Source organism: Ambystoma mexicanum, chromosome 5q (genome assembly GCF_040938575.1).
Source record: "Ambystoma mexicanum isolate Mex_15411 chromosome 5q, UKY_AmexF1_1, whole genome shotgun sequence".
NCBI classification, from domain to species: domain Eukaryota; kingdom Metazoa; phylum Chordata; class Amphibia; order Caudata; family Ambystomatidae; genus Ambystoma; species Ambystoma mexicanum.
The window spans coordinates 160,680,213-160,696,471 of NC_090933.1; the positions used below are offsets into that span (position 1 = coordinate 160,680,213).

At 49.9% G+C, this 16,259-nt stretch overlaps 1 protein-coding gene across 2 annotated transcripts in view; it reads right to left on the reverse strand.

Annotated features, from left to right (window-relative positions):
- Window positions 1–16,259, reverse strand: part of LAMA1 (laminin subunit alpha 1) — a 679,286-nt gene that overhangs the window by 227,350 nt on the left and 435,677 nt on the right. For both annotated transcript variants that reach the window (XM_069620697.1, XM_069620696.1), the window contains exons 35-36: window positions 15,553–15,664; window positions 11,909–12,071 (exon numbers count right to left, since the gene is read on the reverse strand). In XM_069620697.1, the coding sequence (XP_069476798.1) occupies window positions 11,909–12,071; window positions 15,553–15,664 (275 nt within the window). The remainder of the gene's footprint in view (window positions 1–11,908; window positions 12,072–15,552; window positions 15,665–16,259) is intronic.

A 16,259-nucleotide genomic window follows, 5' to 3' on the forward strand; every position in this document is an offset into this window, starting at 1 on the left:
ATAATGTACCGGGGATTCCCAGCCTGACGACGGGGAATATTCAAAGCATGTGAATCCATGAAAGATCCAATGCTGGAGAATCATGCTGTTCCCGTTTTCATTTTGTATCCTGGCTTGCAACATTATGTGTTACTATTGACTTCTTCAATAGTATTTGCTCTCCCCTCTTGCTTCTCCACTCTTTTTTACTGCTTACTCTGTTCTGTTCTCTCCTCCTCTCCCTTTCTCCCTTTTCCTATCTCCTCCCCTTACTTTCTTCTATGCACTTACTCTATCAGAATTGTCCCTGGCCCTAGTATGATAGCAACCTCATCTGTCTGTTCCCCTAACCCCTTATACCCCCTTCCCCCTCCAGCACTATCTGAAATGTCACCAGGCCTAGTACGATAGTCACTTGTTTGGTTCCTCCCCTCCCTTTCTGCACCCCTCTCCCTCACCTTTGTTTTTCTCCGGCTCTACCAGAAATGTCGTCAGGCCTTGTACGATAGTCGCCTGTCTGTTTCAATTTCCTTCCCACTCTCCCCCTCCCTTCCTTATCTGTGTCTTAGCTCTTGCACTATCTGAAATTTTGTCAGGCAGAGTACGAGGAACAAGTTACATACCTGTAACTGTTGTTCTCCAGCATGGGTCTGACATGGATTCACATGCTCATGAATATTACCCGTCGTCAGGCTGGGAATCCTCAGTAAAGAAAAGAAAATCAGTTTCAGTTTCGTTTCTGAACTGTCTTTCTACTAGTAACCAATCACTGGGCTCTGGGTCATACTGCCGCCAGCCAATGACTGCCCTCTACCTAAGCCCCTGCTCTGGCAGCCATCTTCAGATTTGGTAGCACGTAAAGTGGCAGTAGGACTAAGAGAAGAGCTGTAGAGGGGTAGGAGGGAGGGCTTGCATGTAAATCCATGCCAGACCCATGCTGGAGAACAACAGTTACAGGTCAGTAACTTGTTCCTGGTCTGGCATGGATTCACATGCTCATGAATACAAGAATAAATAGCAGTACACACATGCACAACCATGGGAGGTGGCAAGGCTCAACATTAAGCATTTCAACTACTCAACATTAAGCATCTCTTACCTCCTCATCAGGCCCACCTTCAGGCGAACAGGTTACGCAGCACTGCCTGGCCGACTCTGGACTCCTCCCTGGAATCCTAGTCGATGCAGTAGAATCTCATGAAGGTGTGCTTCGACCATGTAGCAGCCCTGCGGATGTCCAGCAGGGGCACACCAGACAAGAACGCCGTGGTAGCAGCGATCGCTCTGGTCGAATGGGCTCTCGGATGGCCGGGCAAAGGTCGGTTTGCCAACCGGTGACACTGCATAATGCAGCCGGAGAGCCATCTGGAAATGGAAGCCTTCGAGAGGGCTTTCCCTTGGTTCACAGGTCCAAAGTTCACAAACAGCTGTGATGTCTTCCGCAGACTCTTCGTGCGGTCCACGTAGAACTTCAGCGCTCTAGCCACATCCAGCAAGTGCAAAGTCCTCTGAGCCGGCGACAAAGGCGACAGGAAGAAAACAGGTAACACCAAGGGCTCGTTGAGATGAAAGTCTGACGGCACCTTGGGCATGAAGGAGGGGTGCGTCCTCAGCACCACCCTCGTCTCGTGAAATGTCAGGTATGGAGGTTTACAGGAGAGGGCCTGGATCTCTCCCACTCGTCGTGCGGAGGTGATGGACACAAGAAATGCTGTCTTCCACGACAGGAACTTCAATGGTGCCGAGTGCAGAGGCTTGAATCGCGGCCCCCATGAGCCTGGTCAAAACTACGTTAAGCTCCCACGCCGGGGCCGGGGCCTTCACCGGCGGGAACGATCGGAACAGTCCTTTCATGAACTCCTTCACCAAGCGATGAGACCATAGGGATGACCCCCCTGGAGTTCTGGTTTAGCGGGATATAGCCGCCAAATGGATCTTGATGGAGACATGTGCCAGCCCCGCCTTGGCCCGCGATAGCAAGTACGGCAGCACTTGAGGGGCCGTACTCCACAGAGGGTTAATCTTCTGTGCACGGCACCAGACAGAGAACAGCTTCCATTTGTGTCCATAGCACTTGAGGGTCGAGGACGCCCTGGCTTTTGCAAGCACCTCCTTGCAGTCCGCCGGGATATCGTATCCTCCGAACTCTAGTGCTACAGTAGCCAGGCCTGCAGGTTCAGCGAACCCGGTTCGTGGTGTAGGATGGTGCCTACTTCCCTGGCGAGAAGATCCGCGTCTGTCGGCAGTTTGACTGTGTGGGACGCTGACATGTCCAGAAGGTCCGGGAACCAAATCTGCCTTGGCCACACAGGTGTGCCGAGGATTATCTTGCATCGGGACCGTCTGAGTTGACTGATGAGTCGCAAATGCAATGTTGGGAATGCATACAGGAACAGGCCATCCCCGGGGAAAGAGAAGGCATCGCCCATGCTCCCCGGCTGGGGAAACCTGCTGGCAAACCTCCGGCACTTGGCGTTCGTCGCCGTCGCGAATAGGTCGATCTGCGGATTGCCTCAATGTCGGAACAGAAGATCCACTTGATCCTGCCGCAGCTCCCACTCGTGGCACGAGCGCAGCTCTCTGCTGAGTGAGTCGGTGATGGTGTTCTTGATTCCTGCCAGATGGAAGGGTACCAGAAACATCCCTTGGGCGACGGCCCAGTGCCACAGATCCTGCGCTTCCTTGGATAGGCCTGGAGATCTGGTGCACCCCTGCTTCCGGATGTAGAAAATCAGGGTGGTGTTGTCGGTGTAGACCCTTACCACCTTGCCCTTGAGGGACGGAAGGAACGACCTGAGGGCTCAGAACACGGCTCGGAGCTCCAGGACATTGATGTGTAGTGACCTCTCCTCCGGGAGCCAAAGGCCTCTTGTGTGGAGATCTTCAGTGTGCACTCCCCATCCCTCTAGGGAGGTATCCGTCGTCACTGTTGCCTGATGTGCCGGGGTCTGGAAGTCCATGCCCTCTGCCAAATGTGCGCGGGTGCCCCACCAACGGATCGCTTGGCGGAAAGTCTTGTTGAGTGAGATGCTGTCTTCGAAGCTGCCCGCCGCTTGCATCCAATGGGCGTCGAGGAACTCCTGCAGTGGTCGCATTTGCAGTCTGCATAGGCGCACGAGGTAGATGCACGAGGTCATCATGCCGAGTAGGGACTTGATGGACCTCACCCTGGCCATGTCCATGGTCAACAGCCATTGTACCTTGCCCAGGATGGCATTCGTCCTTTCTTCCGACGGCAAAGCCAATCGCACCACTGTGTCGAGCCTGGCTCCCAGGAACAGGACGACTTGCGACGGTACCAGTGGGATTTTGCGAAGTTGATGGAGAATCCCAGATCCGTGAGCAGTTGGACGGTCTTTATTGTTTGATCGGCGGCGAGTTCTCTTGACTTTGCTCGGATGAGCCAATCGTCCAAGTAGGGGTAGACGTGGATCCCCTGTAGGCGCAGCTGCGCCGCCACTGGTGTGAGGCACTTGGTGAACACCCTGGGCGCTGACTTCAATCGGAAGGGAAGGGCCTTGAACTGATAGTGTCGCCCTTGGACCACAAATCGCAGGAATTTTCGATGTCCTTTTAGAATGGGATTGTGGAAGTAGGCATCCTCTAAGTCCAGCGACGATAGGAAGTCGCCTTCCTCCAGCTGTCCCAGCACGTGCTGGAGGGTGACCATCCGGAACTTCTTGGACGTCTTCTTCTGGACGAGGAAGAACCGCAACTACACTCCAGAGCCCCGCAGCCTCTTGGGGATGAGCTTGATGGCTCCCTTTCTTAACATCGCCCGTACCTCCAGCAGCAGTTGAAGGATGTGGCTTTCCTTCCTGGTTACGGGTGGAAAACGGGGACTCCTATTTTGAAATTCCATAGTGTGCCCGCGGGCCAGGGCATCCAGCACCCAACAGTCGGTGGAGATGGACTCCCACACGCTGATGAATTTCACCAGCTGGCCTCCCACCAGGGTGCTCAGGTGGGGGCCCGACGCCATGGCTGGTTCAATCCTGTTTCGTCGCGGCCTTGCCGCCTTGGCCTCCTTAGCGACAACGACGGGATCCTCCGGTCTTGCCACGTCCTCTGTAGGCCTCCTGTGACGAGGAGCGGGCCGCTTGAGGGCACGACGAAGAACCGCCGCCGAATCCTTTGGAGGCACCTTGCTTGCCTCCGGAGTTCCGAAAGGACGGTCGTCGTTGTTGAAGAACACCCAAGGCCCGAGCCGTCTCGGTGTCCGCCTTGATGGCCTGTAGTGACTCGTCCACTGTCTTGCCAAACAGGTTGTTCCCGTCGAAGGGCATGTCCAGAACCCTGGTCTGCTCGTCCTGGCGGAAGTCGGTGGCCTTGAGCCAACCGCGGCGGAATAGACAAACGCTGATGTCTATCTGACGAAAGCCGGTGTCGGCGATGTCCGTGGCCAACGTAATGGTGTGGTCCGACGCCACTTTGCCTTCCTGTAGGATTTCCATGGCCTCAGCCCTCTTGTCATCTGGGAGGAAGTCCAGCAAGGGAGCGATCTTGAACCACAGCTCCCTGTCGTAGCGTGCCACGATCACAAGGGGTTTGGCAGCTTTAATCGTTGTCACTGCCATTGAGATGACCCATCGTCCTATGGCATACAGCTTCTTTCCCTCGACGTCTCGCGGGGATGTTGAAGTTGAAGCCGTCGCCCCCACCGCTTTCTTCTTGGCCGCTGTGGAGACCACTGAATCTGGGGACGGCTGTGCCCTGAGGCACATAGGGGCGGAGTCCAGGACCCGGTACTTCTTCTTGTACCTGTCTCTCTTAGCATGAGCCGTGGACGGGTTCTTCAGGAGCGCTAGCCCCTCATCCCAGATGTCGTCCAGCAACGGGACTGAGAGGACAGTCTTCCTCATGGCCTCCCGCCGTTTGTAGAGGAAACCTTCCTTCTTCTGTTCGTCGGGGCAGAGCTGGAAGAGCTCAGATGCCCTGGCGATCATGGCATGGAAGGAGCCAATTTCATCGGTGGGGGAGGCCCGAGGAGGTGGTGAAGGGTGGTCCATTCCGTCGTCACCACCGTCGTCGTCGTCCGTCCCCGTCGTCTTCGTTCCCGTCTCATCCCTCGGAGGAGGGGATGGGGGTGAAGGCTGGAAGGGGGGAGGAGGGTGGACTCGTCTCCACTTGTTAGGCAGGCTCCCCGACAGGCCAGGGCCTGCTGGGTCGTCGGTGGGGGGTAAGAGCATCCTTGTCCTTATCTCTGCGCACAGGTTCTGTATCGCCATCAAGATAGCTCCTGAATTGTCCTGTGGTACGGGCACAGGCTGCAACGGGACCGACGGTTGGGGCGTGGGGTCCTCTGCGGCCCGATCTTCCTCGTCGGCACCCCGTTGCTCTCCTCATCGGGGTCCTTCCCGTGGGCCCTGGATATCTTGAAATTCTTGTCCAGGATCCTCTGGACGCTCGCCAACTCAATCTCAGAGGTGGTATCTGTGTCTGTTAAGGCTACCGGGCTCCCCCTCTTTCTCCTGCTGGGGTTTCACGGGGGTCTTCTCGATAGGCAGAAAAGATGATTCCTTCTGGGGTGGCAGGAAAACTCTAGCCCCCGAAGTCATCTCCACTGGGGAAGCCTCTGTAGGTTTCACCAGGGCCGCCACGACTCCCTCAATCGAGGCCTTAGCCGGGTGAATCAGGGCCTTCACGACCTTGGGTGTGCCCGAGGCCTTCACCTTGGGGGGAGGGTCACTGCCTCGCTCCCCCTCAGCTGTATCCGTTGGGATCGACCGGGGCTTCTCCCGAAGCTTACTTTTCACCGACCAACTTCCTCTTCACCGAGCCATAGCGTTGGCTCGTGGTTGATGGCGTCGGTGATAATGCGCCCTGCCTGGCAGCCGAGGAGCCGACCGATCGGCGCTCCTGGTGCCTGTGGACTCGCAGTGCTTAGCCTTTTGTTGGGCCCCCGTCGCTGGAGCGCCCTCAAAGGTCTTAGAAGACTGCTCGGATTTCTTCCTCTTCTCACCCGCTGCTGGGCTCTTCCCCTCCAGCCAGTTGATGAGTCGAATACGACGATCCTTCATTGTCCGTTCGGACATGTTCTTACAAAACGCACAGTCCTTCTCCACGTGCAATTTGTCACCGTGAAGGCAGTAGAGGCACAGAGAGTGCTCATCCTCCTTAAAAACGTTCTGAAGTCTGCATCCAGGGCAGCTCCTGAACTGCTTGGGTCCAACAGGCATCATGCTTCCCTTGTCCTGGGCCATGTCCACATAGGGTAGGCCTCAAAGATCTTCTGGAATTATCCGAGAAGTGGAAAACACGACGAAAAGATGCCCTTGAGGGGCGTAAAAAATTCCGAAAATGGGTCCCCGTTGATCGGAAGTAGAGTCGGTAAAGCTTGAGGCTCGATTGACCGTAAATATAAAAGTAAACTCTTCGAAAAAACACAAAACGCAGTAAAAGCTCGAGAGCTACAGCACGAAGACTCCCAACACTTGAACGTGTGGTAAAAATCTGAAGATGGCTGCCAGAGGAGGGGCTTAGGTAGAGGGCAGTATGACCCAGAGACCAGTGATTGGTTACTAGTAGAAAGACAGTTCAGAAACGAAACTGAAACTGATTTTATTTTCTTTACCGGGGATTCGCAGCCTGACGACGGGGAATATTCATGAGCATGTGAATCCATGCCTGACCCCATGCTGGAAAAAGATATCTGCTGCCACCAACTTGTCTTTAGGCAAATATGAAAATAACCAAAAATCCCAAGTGTAAAAGACTAGGGTGCTACAGAAGTATCCCCACTGCACTGCTTTGCAAGATGCTGTGTGCACTGTCAAACAAATACCAAAAATGTAAAGAGACAAAAGGGAAACATAATTTCCCATTACTGAAAGTCTGAAGGACTGATCAGTTTCCCCATGACAAAATGAGCAAAAGGCCAGGGGGTGGAGCTGAAGGCTTCACTTGCCTGTGAAAAGTCAGGTTAAAAAACAAAGAAAAATGTCTGGGGGGGGGGTCCATGGAATATGGTGGGAAAGTTGCCTAAAGAGAAATCTTTCCTAACAGTCCCCACCTTTAATTCTAGCAGTCAAAGCTTTGCGACCACCTTCCGTCCCTTCCCCCAATGTGACTGATAATATTCTGCCGAAAATGATTGCCCTGAAAGTCAGAGAACTGCAAACCTTTTACACGTATAGGACCCATAAAGCAATCCATATTTTCTCCAGTACACCATGGAGTCAATGCGAGTTAGTTTGCTTAGCTCTTTTTCACCCTGAATAGGGTAATTGCAAAGTTAAGAACAGCTCAGGTTTGCCCAGAAAAGGACAGTTGGGAGGTGTGCATGCAGGCTCCCTAAACTCTGCAGTGCCCGATCAACAATCCTTAAAGGACTTTGTGCGCAGTGAGAGTAGATGCTCAAAGCAGGAAGCGGACTACAAGAGTGCTGGTTGCCAAAGGTCCACTCGGCTGCAATGAAAGGCCCGGCTCAGGATCGCTGCCGTTTTACAGCCATCTCCAGGAAGAATCCCGACAATCCATCGGTCTGCGATGGAGTCAGAGCTGGCCTGGCGGTGGGGGGATGGGGGGGCACCACGCCCCCCAGGGCACCATTAGCTCCCGCCATGTCAGCTCGGGGTGAGTCTTTCAAGGGCTCCCCTGAGCTGGTGTAGTGGGAGAAGGCGCAGCAGGCCCCCCATTGTTATTAAATGCACCTGCGGCGGGGGAGCGCATATAATAACAATAGGGGGCTGGTGCACCGAACTCCTATCATTAACTCCTCGCCTGAGCGAGGAGGTTAAAAAAAAAAAAAGAACGGCACCCCCTCACTCCTGCCCCCTGTTGACCAGGGACGTGCATGCAATTCACCCAGAGCGCTGCTGCCCCTAATGCCAGCCATGGATGCAGTGACCAAGGGCTGTTAAGACCCAGCCTCTGTCCTCCACGAGTCACTGAGAATCCTCGCGTGAAGTCAAGTCCTCGAGTCCAGTCACTGCGTGAGTTCATGGGGACGGGCAACCGAAGCTAACCAGGTTTGTTTATTCATCAACACGCAAAACGGCCATTACCCCAAGAAAATGGACTTCTGACCCCATGGACATTTACATGCGTCTTCACTTAAGCCGTATTTGTGTAATGAAATTGTATTTGAGCAAAATTGACTTTTTCCCCCCAAAGCAGATCCTGACCACAAACAGTTTGTGTACCGAGTATAAAGTCAGGGTGTGCACATAAAGGGTGAAACACCCCTGGATCAACCATCTCCTCTGCAACCCGGTGCATCCGCATGTAAAGAACCTTAAATTGAGTTTTCTCCATGAGACAGCCATGAGTACTCCACTGTAAACTCACTAATTCTCAAAACATACTGCCATTCTGTCAGCCTCGTCCTGCAGCTTTGCTAAAGTGACTGCATCTATCTCACTGTTTCACTGCTTCTTCACTGCTATTGTTCTATACACCGACCACAGCAGAGGGTAACTGCTGCTTCCCAGAAGACTTCAGCGGGTAGGACGACCCCACTGTTTCTGATTTTTAAAAAACCATAAAAAATGCCAAGTATAACCGCGAGATGGCACCAAAGTACAGAGCATAAAAAACGGCCTTTTCGGTTGTAAAACTCATCTACTGCTATAACATAAACTTCAGGCTTTACTTTTAATAAAACGTGGGTTTACTAATCTGTGATTTATTTGATGCGATGATGTCACGACACAAATGCACCCGCATTTGTCTTCTTTTGCTAGTTGAACATTGGCTCCCTAACTGCACTAGGAGGAATGCTGGCATTAGCGAATTCGTGAAGATCACTCCCGCAATAGTCAGTCAATCCTTTCACCATCTGTCCCATCGCAATATCATTATAAGGAGCAACGTGGTTAAATGCAAATACTTTTTGCTAAACACAATTGTTGTTGGAAATGTTAAGGGAGGATAGCTCAGCGGCAGCGTGCGCGTCTTGGAAGCAGGACGACACGAAGCAACAACAGGTTCGATCCCCGGGTCCGCGCTTAAAAACCTCTGGGTGTTTAAGCGCGTTATAAATACGCAACTAAGAGAAAAATAAAAAACAATTACGCAACTAAGAAAAAACAAACAATCCCTGTAACAGCGCCTCGATGCCTGCGGGCTGTGTGAGCGCTTTATAAATGTTAAATAAATAAAATAAATAAATAAAAGATCCACTGCAAAACGTGTCCTTGCCCTTACACATCTTCTATCCAAATTCTTCTTATGTAATACAGCCATCCCACATGTTCTCCCTTGCCTACGAACTTTAAGTTACTGGTATATTTAGAACTCCTTTGTACTAGAGTTCCACTCTTTTAATCATGAGCTTTGGACGTAAAAGGTGAAAAACGATCAAGCGACAGTAGGTGGCGCAAATGTATTAGTAATTTCAAGAAAAAGCCGGCAACCGCAGTTTCACGAGGGCGAAAGAATATCGAGTGCCCTTGAGGACAAATGAAAAAAGATTCATGTTTTATTTATATAGCCGGTGGTGGTCAATGGGACGGCTCTTGCAGGGTCTGAGATACAGCATCGGATGTCTCGCTGGATCTCGACTCTGACAAGGCATCGCAAGGCCCCCAGGTTTGCAGAGGGAAGTTGGGGGCTCGGTGATCTGCTCTGCTCTGTTGTCCTCCTTTTCCCTGCTGCCACTCACGCCTTTGCAGGCTCTCTTTGCTTATCCTGTTTCTTTCTTCGGGCCTGAAAGGGACAAGACGAATTTAATGGGCCATGAAGAACACTGGGTTGTGGGCCATCCCTGTTGAAAACAGATTTTCTACATGCTGGGCACACTATTGTTTTCCAAATGCACATTTTACACTTTCATAGAAAAAAAGTGATTTCCAACCTCAAAAATGCCCCTTAAACTTGCCATCGCTAGTTTTCTTTGAAATGGGTTTCTTTTTTTGTTTGACTACCACACAAATACTGTATAATTTTTGTGTCCCTTCCTTTGTGTTTTATCACAGGTTATATTTATAAAGATGTTATATGCTTGTCAAAAATGCTTTATCACAAATAAAAGCTTCAGTTGAGCTGACAGCAGTTATTAGGAAATTAAACTGTGGATTCATGAGTGCCCACGTTTGATTTTCACAACAGAGTAGAAATACCCCCACCTCCGCCCTCAATATAAGAAAGCACATAGTAATTTCAAAATGTCATACAATTAACAACAGATTTTAATATATAACATCTCAGCAACGGTCTCTCAACCTGCTGAGCTACTCATGTAACCTTCAACTGTAGAGCGCGTCTGTGGATTCCTTAATCTAAAATCATCACTGCATTGCCAACAGTATTTTGGGTGCAGCACTGCCATGGAAGTGATTTCAAGTGGAATTGATGTACAGTGTGGAGTTTGGGAAGAAGCAGCCTGCAAGGCCAACTCCGCCCACTCAGAACTCCACACCCTCCCCCAAACTCCGCCCCACCCTGTACCTTATGGGATTCCCGTTCAAATGTTTTCCATTTCCACCACTGTATACAGGGCTTTCACCAAAGCTCTTGACAGAGAAAATATTTACATACAACATCAGCCAGCCGGAGTTGGTGCTCATTTACCGACAGGTGTCCTACATGCTGTGAAATTGTAAACCCTTTGCAAAGGGATACTGCCTAAAACTACAACATGTCCAGCCAGCGCCAATACGAAATCAAAGGTTTGTCATCCCAACAAGCATACAATATATTCCTCTTTTCCCATGTGATGTTTCAGACGCAGACTGCACTCTACCTTAGTTTCAACAGTAAAGCAGTTGTAAAAATACAAGAAACTCCTTCAGAACTCATTTTAAACCACGTTTTAAACATATACATGGATGACATCCGTTTTATATATTGCTTTTTTAAAAATGTATAATGAATGGAAACATTTCAGGCTGCAGGTGCATAAGCCAACAGTGAAACAAGCATTGACAATGTCAACAGTTTGGGCTTTTGTGTAGGCATGGGAAAAGCACTTACCAGACACTGCCGTAGTGGTATTACCTGGGCATTGATGGTAGCAGGTGCAAAATGGTGCGAGTACCTGGCATCTAATAGCAGAGCCTGGCAAATGCTGAAAGGACTTCAGTGAAGGACACATGTAGTGCTTATAAATGGAATGGCTGACGGCAGACCTGGTTAAGACATTTTCATTACACCAGTACCCGGTTTACTGTTCCAATGAAGTAATTCTCAGAAGGCTACTATGAAAAAACACTTGCAGGCACTTTGAGTGCAAAGTTTGATGGTAAGACTTAATTAAAGCGATCTCAAAGAGTTCTCATGAGGAGGTGTTTTGGGCTGGAGGGACAGGAACTGGGTGGGAATGGCCATGGGGATGAATATGGCCATGGGCAGTCAATGGGTGGATAAATAATCAAGCAACACCTACAAGCTTTGTATGCCTCCTCATGTGCCATTTCTCCCCATCTGTACTCTAATGCAATAGTTTTGGCTTATAGGTGGCAGAGTCCAGATTAAAAAGTGCATTCCAAGGAGCAAAGGAGAGGATACTACAGATTCCAACCAGCGATGCTGTCTACTCTGCCACAATTGCAACAACACTGCCCTAGTGTCTGCCGGTGTGATATGGGGGTCCAATCTAGGCCTGTAGTTGCTGCTAGACAATAAGAGCGGTTACATCATTCTGTTAACCTCATTGGCTAGAACGCCACAAATTCTGGCAATAGGTCACATGCAATATCTCAACTCGCTGATTGGCGGAAATGTCCATGTGCGATTATTTTCCATAATTATGGGCCTCTTAGCTTAGGTGAATGATGTGCAACGTGAGAGGCTGTTTGAAGCTGGCATCCAGTCCCACAGAATGAATGACGGGACAGATTTTGCACGAAATGTGCCATTCCATTTTACAGGTTTGAAAACGGGTTTTTTCACCTAGTGCTTTGCAAACAACAAGTCCTATTAATTAGTGAGTGAATTTCAATGTACAGGACTCCTATGTGTGCGTTTCTGCAAATCCATGCATCCTTACTTGAGCTCTGAACTGGAGCTGTGGTTGAGCTGCAGGAAGTCCCTCCTGCGCATGGACTCCAGCATGCCAGACACATTCTGCTGCAGCTCCTCGAGGCTGCTGTTGGACAGCAGGAACTCCGAGGCCAGCGACTCGTTCAGGGTCAAGGCCACTTCGGCATAAACTGGAGAGGAGAAAGCAAACAAAATACTGAGCCACGTGACGCCCTCTCATGCCAAATGACACTTTGTATTCCTAGTGTTTAGCCTGGGATGGTCCATCACCCCCCCCCCCCCCAAACCAAGTACCTTAGCTAAGTACTCTCGCCACCCCTACTGGGTACATGCCATTTCACCCTTCTATGGAACAAAGAGACACTACTTTTTGTGCCACTGGGGCCACTGTAGGAAGTTAATTGAGCAGTTCAGTGTCCACAGAGGGTATTAGGGAGGCCTTGGTAGCCCTCAAGACTGTTGTGCCCCAACCAATGAAATGCACACATGGCCTGCAGGCCCCACCGACTCCCAGGACACCAAAGCGCATGGTCTGCGTTTGGCACAAACTTGTTTCCTCCACAGTTATCTTTCGATTTGTTTTTTACCGGAACTTCTTCATTGAAAAACTCATCGAAAAATATGGGGTGGATGGCAAAGGTTTATAAGGGCCAGGGGGTGGGGAATAGGGAATAAATAGTAGGGGAGGGGATTCAAATTACAAATGTAATACATTTTCGATGAGTTTTTTCGAGAAACAAAAGTTTGGGCAAAAAACACATTGAAAAAATAACTGTGGAGTAAACAACATAGAACCTGGGTTTCGATCGAGAGAGGTCCATGGACGCAAAGTGTACTGAAGGATTCGAGCTGGCCTTCGGTGCTTCGATGGGAAAGCCGGCCTCGTGAGCACCTCGGTACAGATACTGATCTTGGGCGACCAACAACTCAAGGTGACCATTGCAGCCAATCAGGTTGGCTGACCTAGCGCCAGAGTCTTGCCGCACAGATCAGGTTCCCAGAGCAGGGCGCGGGTTAGAAAGGGAGGGAGAACAATGGTGCACACACACTATGCTGCTGCGTCCTCTTCTGTACCACAGACTCAAAGAACCTTGTTGGTGCCTGGATCCCAAACACACCCATGTACCTGTGAAGTCTATTTAGGAAATGTGCTCATTAAAAGTGAGATCACAGGAGTGGCGGACTCAGGCACTGAAAGCATAACTTGTGCAGGTCAGCATAAAAAAAAACAGGACGTGCATTATTTAAAACCAGCGCGTTCAGTGGGATACGAAATCGAGGGGCGTGGGACCTCTGGAAATGGGACGTGGCCAAATTGTGCCGGGCATGGTCTAAAGGAGGGGCAGGTGACTTAGGCAAGGAGCATCTGTCCAAAACAAACAATATAACATGAGTCCTTGCAAATGGTATTACCCAAATTGACCTTTTCAAATTGACCTTTTCTCCTAATTGACCTAATAATAGCGGTCCTAATCGGACTTCTGCACAATTGACCTTTACCTGTATCTTAGTTCTTTTATATATGTGTGGGGTTGGTTTGGGATAATAAATAATATAAGGTGATTGGGTGGGGGATTGCAGGGTGTTTTGGATTGAGTAGGGTGTTGCGGGGGGTTCTCCCCCCGCATATATGTCCTAATTGACCGAATAAATTTGATCCGTTTTCCCACAAGCAATTTTCCCGTGATCAATTGTGATTAGAGCAATTCGTATACATCCTTACAAGCATGTGCGTTGGGCCCCCAAGCTTGGTTTCATCCAGCATTCATACCATAAATGAAACTCCCTCTGGGTAGGTTTCTAATAAAACTACCGCCCGTAACTAAACCCCTTTCTGGCTCGAAATATAAGCATATAGGTGTTTAGCTCCTGAGCTGTGTCCCTGTCCCAAGATAATCTGCAGCCTTTAAGCCCCTGCAAGGAAGGGTGAATAGCATGCTCATGTTCCCTATGGAGATACCAGTCTTCTCAACCTAAAGGCTGTCTACCTTTAAATGTGCTTATGCTGGCCACAGACAGAGCTCAAGCTATTAACTTCTCCCTGACATCTTCAGCCAGCCCTGAAATCCCACAGGAGAGCACTCTGGAGAAAGAGGAGGGCGAGCGGGAGGGCCCGGCGACGGGAGAACAAATAGCACCAATGTAAGACTACTTGGCACTTTGCAAAATAGCACCAATGTAAGACTACTTGGCGCTTTGCAAAATAGCACCAATGTAAGACTACTTCGCACTTTGCATAACATCAAAGATCATTTTGGGAGCATAAGAATGAAACCATTTTTTTTAAATATCTGTGACAATGATTGAAGCCTGCAGCCCTTATAAGCACATAATGCACACTGGTATTTCTGTGAATGTCATATGTAAAGTGACAACAGGTCACATAATGTGGAGCAAGTTAACCTTCGGGAGTCAGGTGCTGGTGGGTCTGATTCAGGACACAGACAGTTTCTTTCTCCACATTTCTTTCACAGGCACCGGGGGCAGTCTGTCAGGGACTGAGGGAGCAGCGCCCTGGCACAAGGGCAGTTTGTGGAGACTTTTGGGGTACTTCCCCAGCTAACCGCAGCCCAATTAAATCCCTGCTGGAAACGAACAGTGCGAGGCAGGAACGTGAGGCACCAAGGTGCGGGAGACATCAATACACAAAAAGAGGAGCCCACATTTGGAAAAATAAAGGCAAGGGTGGAAAGCGTAAGTTGCTAAATAATACATCCATCACCCAACCCAGAGGGAAAGGACTGGAGAAGGGGCGGCGGGAGGGGCGGGGCCTGGGTGCAGGAGGCCTCACAAACAATGACTGCCACCTATAATGTTCTGGTCACAGCACTGTGGTGCAGAGTTGCAGACATCTCATGTGTGCCAAATTATACCTGCAGGTTCTTCTAAAAAACATCAAGCGTAGACTCAAGCCACTTATTTTCCACATTGCAGGTAACGGAAAGGGAAAGTGAACTATGTTGTTATGCAAAGCAATTTCTTTCTGCTCTGCTCAAGCCTATGCTATCATAGCTTACATTTCCTGAACTATATATCAATCTGCAGTTCATGTATGCACCACCACTTTCTAAGGAATGCCACACTATGGCCCGCCGTCAAGTACCATTCAACACAACGGGCCTCATTACGACCCTGCCGGTCCGGAAAGAACGGTGGCGGTAAAACCGCCACCACCGTTGTTTCCGGACCAGCTGATTCTGAGTCCTGCAGGCGGGAGGTGTCACTCCCGCAAGGTCTGACCTGGCGGGATTTACACCACCCGCCTATGGGACTCCATGGGAATGGGGACTTACAGAATTCCGCCTCTGGAATTCCCGGGTCACCGGGGTCGTAATGCCCCGGTGATTCCAGAAATCACAGATGCGGAATGGTAATACGGGTCCGTGGGTAGCCTGCCGGTTTTTCCAGCACGGTTACTGATGGACTGGTAATGAGGCCCAACATCTCGAGGCTAGATGCAGCGCCCTTAAGCCGTATCAGTGGCTCACAAGCGCTTTACAAATGACAAATAACAACAAGAGGAACAGTAACAAAAGACGCTTGATTGCAGATTGCTTATTGGAAGTAAGCAGCAGAAAAGCAGTGCAACAATCCCAGTCGGTGCCCAGTGTTCACGCTCAAAAGTGTGCCCCCTTAACAACTAAACGTTACCTTTAATAGTGCCTCGCAGTTTCTCAATATTTTCCGCCACCTCTTTTGTCTTCTGAAGCATTCTCACCGAAGCACTATTTAAATGCTTTCCTTTCTCAAAGGCTTGGGTCACCTATTGAAAGAAAGTACCAGCTTTTTACTCAATGTAGCTTAATCTGAAAGGGGTCCACAAAAAGGTTTACGTTTTCACTCTGCTGCTTTCCCTACTAACAATGAAGACTCACTACAGCAGCAAGTGCACAAACACATCAGCTGACCCCATGGCATAATTTAATAGGATCAGCTTGGCTCCTTTTAAACCTGGTGTAGTTGAAAGTTTAAGTCATTCTTTCATAAGAGTTGCTTTACTGTTACATGGGCTCCTGGGGGCAGAGACAAGACTTACATGTGGGTATCACTCCTTTCTCGACTCGACCCATCCTTGTGGGCAAATGGTGGCTGTAGGCGACTTACCCTCCTGAGCTGCCCTAGGATCCTGTTACTGTTGAGGCTGCAGAGCATAAATGCATGAAAAACAAACAGGCCAACTGTTTCTGGAAGGATCAGCTAAGGGTATAGTGCTTGTTTAGGAGGAGTCTGCCGCCTTTGGCTCTCCAGATGTTTTGACTGCAACTCCCATAAACTCTAGCCAGCATAGTCAAAGGGGAGGGGATCATGGGAGTCATAGTTGAAAACACCTGGATAGCCACAGGTTGCGGACACTTCAC